General features: G+C 43.2%; 1 protein-coding gene across 1 annotated transcript in view; it reads left to right on the top strand.

Annotated features, from left to right (window-relative positions):
- Window positions 1-572: 572 nt before the first annotated feature.
- LOC311133443 (FERM domain-containing protein 4B-like) overlaps window positions 573-3,410 on the top strand; it is a gene marked incomplete at its 5' end in the record, with an annotated part of 36,598 nt that continues 33,760 nt past the window's right edge. The window contains one exon of the mRNA XM_084166930.1: window positions 573-734. Within this exon, the coding sequence (XP_084023056.1) occupies window positions 573-734 (162 nt within the window). The remainder of the gene's footprint in view (window positions 735-3,410) is intronic.

Consider the following 3,410-nt stretch of genomic DNA (forward strand, 5'->3'; position numbering starts at 1 on the left):
AGTTAACGACCTCAAGAAAAAAAACTATAGTGTTAGTCAGAAAGAAAATATAATGTTTATGAGGCGGAGATGGAGTGATTGAGCTGTCCGTCAGTCTGTGTGTGTACAGTCTGTGTGTGTACAGTATGTGTGTGTAAAGTGTGTTTATGTGGTGAGCAGACCAAGCTTCTTTAGGCTGGTTCTCTGTGGTTGTGTCGTCTCTTCCGTTCGTCCTGTGAGTGTGAGGCTGTGTCTTGGACCAGGGCCCAGTGCGGGAGGCTGGGAGACTCTACTCCAGCTCTACAACTCCAGAGCTGTGACTCTCACAGATTACATCAGCAGAGAGACATAGTAAAGTGTGTGTGTAGTAGTAGACTACTACTGAAGTTCCTCCAGGGTATTGACATTCACAACAGCATCTAGACACAGAGTGAAGTCGGTGTCATACTCAGCAGCGTACATTCTCTTGGGCCAAGAATCTCTCAAGCATCACAGACGTTCTACAACTAGTATCAGTAGAGAAAGGCTGTGCTGGGCACTGCAAACCTTGATCTCTGGGAGTGAGTGAGTGAGTGAGCGGTGAAGTGACAGCCATGGCTGTGAGCTTCATGTCTAGAGTGGTGGAGCTGCTGGCCTCAAGCAGCCAGATTGTGTGGAGCTTGGCGGAGCAGACCCTCAGAAGGTGGTCCTCTCAGGGGCTCATGCCAACCCGCCGCTTCCTACAGACATGGTGGCAGCTCGGGGAGTTCTATCAGGTACGCTGAAACTGTGTTACTAATCAATCCCTTTACTCCAGGGGAAAGGTTGTACTGTACATGCTGCTCAAATCAATGTGGCTTTTATTGACTGCTCTGTTGACAGTTACTGTGCCAGCTGCTAACTGGGAGGTACAGGTGCCTGGAGCAAGATCATATCTGATCTATTCTAATTTGACTTGTCTTGTTGATATCTTGCTTCATGTAAATGGGCATATCTGTCAAGAGTTGTCTGGGGTCTGTAGAATAACCATCATGTTGTGGCTATAACGGAGTATGTCCAAAGGGAAACTACATTTTAATTTCACTTTTAGAATGACATATTGTTTTTGATAGATTGTCTTGGAATGGTTAGTGTCCAGTTTATGGTGTCTATTGGATAAAAGTTTACTGTTTGCTGTTTGTGCCTTTGAGGACGGGTTTAACAGGGGTCTCATGTCACATGTGGAAGTCATCAGGAAGCAGCATGGGCAGTCTTTTGATCTCCCAGTTTGAAGTGAAGCACTTTTGAAATGCTGTCTTTTGTTGGAACACCTGAATGGGATCTTGCTTGTGCACAAATGAGACATCCTCTTTAACTATATGTACATGTCTGTCAAATTTGGAAAATGTTCAAAAATGTCTGTTAAGCAGTCAATGACAGGCGGGGGCTAAGGCTGCGGGGCTGGAGCTAAGCCCATGTAGGTCAGTGGCTGGAGGTCGTGTGAAGAGGCCACGGCTGGAACGCCCTGCCCTAATGACAGGCCGTCAGGGGGATGACCTCTGTGTCATGGCTATTACACATCACATGACCTTCCTTTAAACCTGCGGGTCAACCTCTCTAAAGCCATGGCCTCTAGCTTTGTGCAGGGGGGCGGTCCATCCTTAGTGATTCTTAAAACTTAAAGTTACTTAAAGTAAAAAAATTGTTAGGATAGATAGTCAAATAAAAAGCATAAGCTGGTGCACACCCAGAGAAAATTATTTAGTGTAGAGGTGCTGACTAATGGTGAATAAACTGTAAGCTATAAAAACAGAGTTGCACACTCCATATGTATAACCTCCCAGTAATTTATTGGGTTAAAAAACACCAACGTTTCGGCATCACTGTGCCTTCTTCAGGGTGATAGTCACCAACAAAACTCTTATTTTACTGCCATGCTACTAGTGTTAGGAAAAATGTAATGAGTGAAAACAACATTTTATCCACAGCACATTGTACATCTTTATAGTCTAAGGGTATTTTAGGCGTTGTCTGTTTAAATGTTTTATGAGTCTCTGTCTTTCTGAAATTGGTTGTGCAGTGTGCATTTTAGACCTTGGAGCTACTGACCTCTTTGTTTCTATGTTTTGATGTCATTTGTCCATAACAATGCAACATTGATAAATGTAATGTGTGTGGATCATGCACTGGACAACCGCACAATCCCTTAAAGGGTTACTATAGTGACTAATCCCTGCATAGACAATGGAGCTTGTGTAGTTAACAGCTACAATAATTCTCTCTATTAAGACGGATTACACAGAAAACACACATGTTGTTCTATGCAGACAGGCCCTATAGTTTCTTCTGTGTTACAAAAACTTGAAGAATTTGATTGTCATCCAGTAATCCATGATTGTGTTTTTGTTCTTTGCCTTATAGGTGGGCTATTGAACCATTCTGAAAGGGCTTGAATTCTCAAGGGAAATAGAGATTCAATTTTGTTTTTGGAATGCCTAGAAACTACAGTTTGAGTTTAGAAAAAGAGAGTTTACATAATTTGGTCCAGACATGCTCACAATTGAGTACATTTCTATGAGGTTTATGTGTTCAAAGACAAAGCAAAAAAGTAGCTTGTATAACAGTAACTCTGTTGTGGTGAAGGGAACAATAGGTTATGTTAGACTGCAGTTAACATCAGCCCAGAATGTCTATTCCCACCCTGTGGTCACTGGTCCCTAACGGACCGTCACTTTCCACCACAGAGGCCAGGCCAGCCAAACCAGTTGGGAGCCACATGTTTTTCACTCCAACGAATCACAGAAGTAAAATGTCTTCTTCGCCACATTCCTGAGTGTCAAGCAGCCTTGAGAGTCAACATTGACACAAATCCTGTGCAGCATCTTTCCCTGGTTTCCCTGCAGCTTTCACAGACCTCTTACATGGCCATTCTTTGTTTAAATCTCTCAGTTTTACCAGACCATTCATTGTTTCTTGTTTCTTACAACTGTGTTGTAAACAAATGTCCTTTATCATCTACACACTCTCAGAAGTAACAGAATAAGGAAAGCAGATTATGGGTCTTAAAATATCACCAACCCAAACAGCAGTTTGAATGCCCACTACATGGTGTGCACTCCAAACATCGCCACACACTAATCTCACCCAAGGACATGGAATAGCACACGGCAAGCACACACATACCTGTAAAATGTGCTGACAGCACCCGAACACTAACATCCATTTGGGCAATGAAAAAGGAATCAATTGATCTATTCAACTGCTATACCGTAGATGAGGAATTATCTTGTCTCACATTGGAGGAAAGGCTCGGATCATTCGATTTGGTTCATGTTAATGAGTGGTGCAGAGGAAGGTCATGGATGTAGGGAAGATAGCTTCCGTGCCCCTGGTTTGGTCTCAACAGTGCATGGAGATACCAGGAATTAGATGGTGGTACTAGAGTGAGGGTGTAGTAGTCGATGTGCTGGGTG

This window comes from Coregonus lavaretus, assembly GCF_964263955.1.
Source record: "Coregonus lavaretus genome assembly, chromosome: 8".
In the NCBI taxonomy this organism is placed as follows: Eukaryota; Metazoa; Chordata; class Actinopteri; order Salmoniformes; family Salmonidae; genus Coregonus; species Coregonus lavaretus.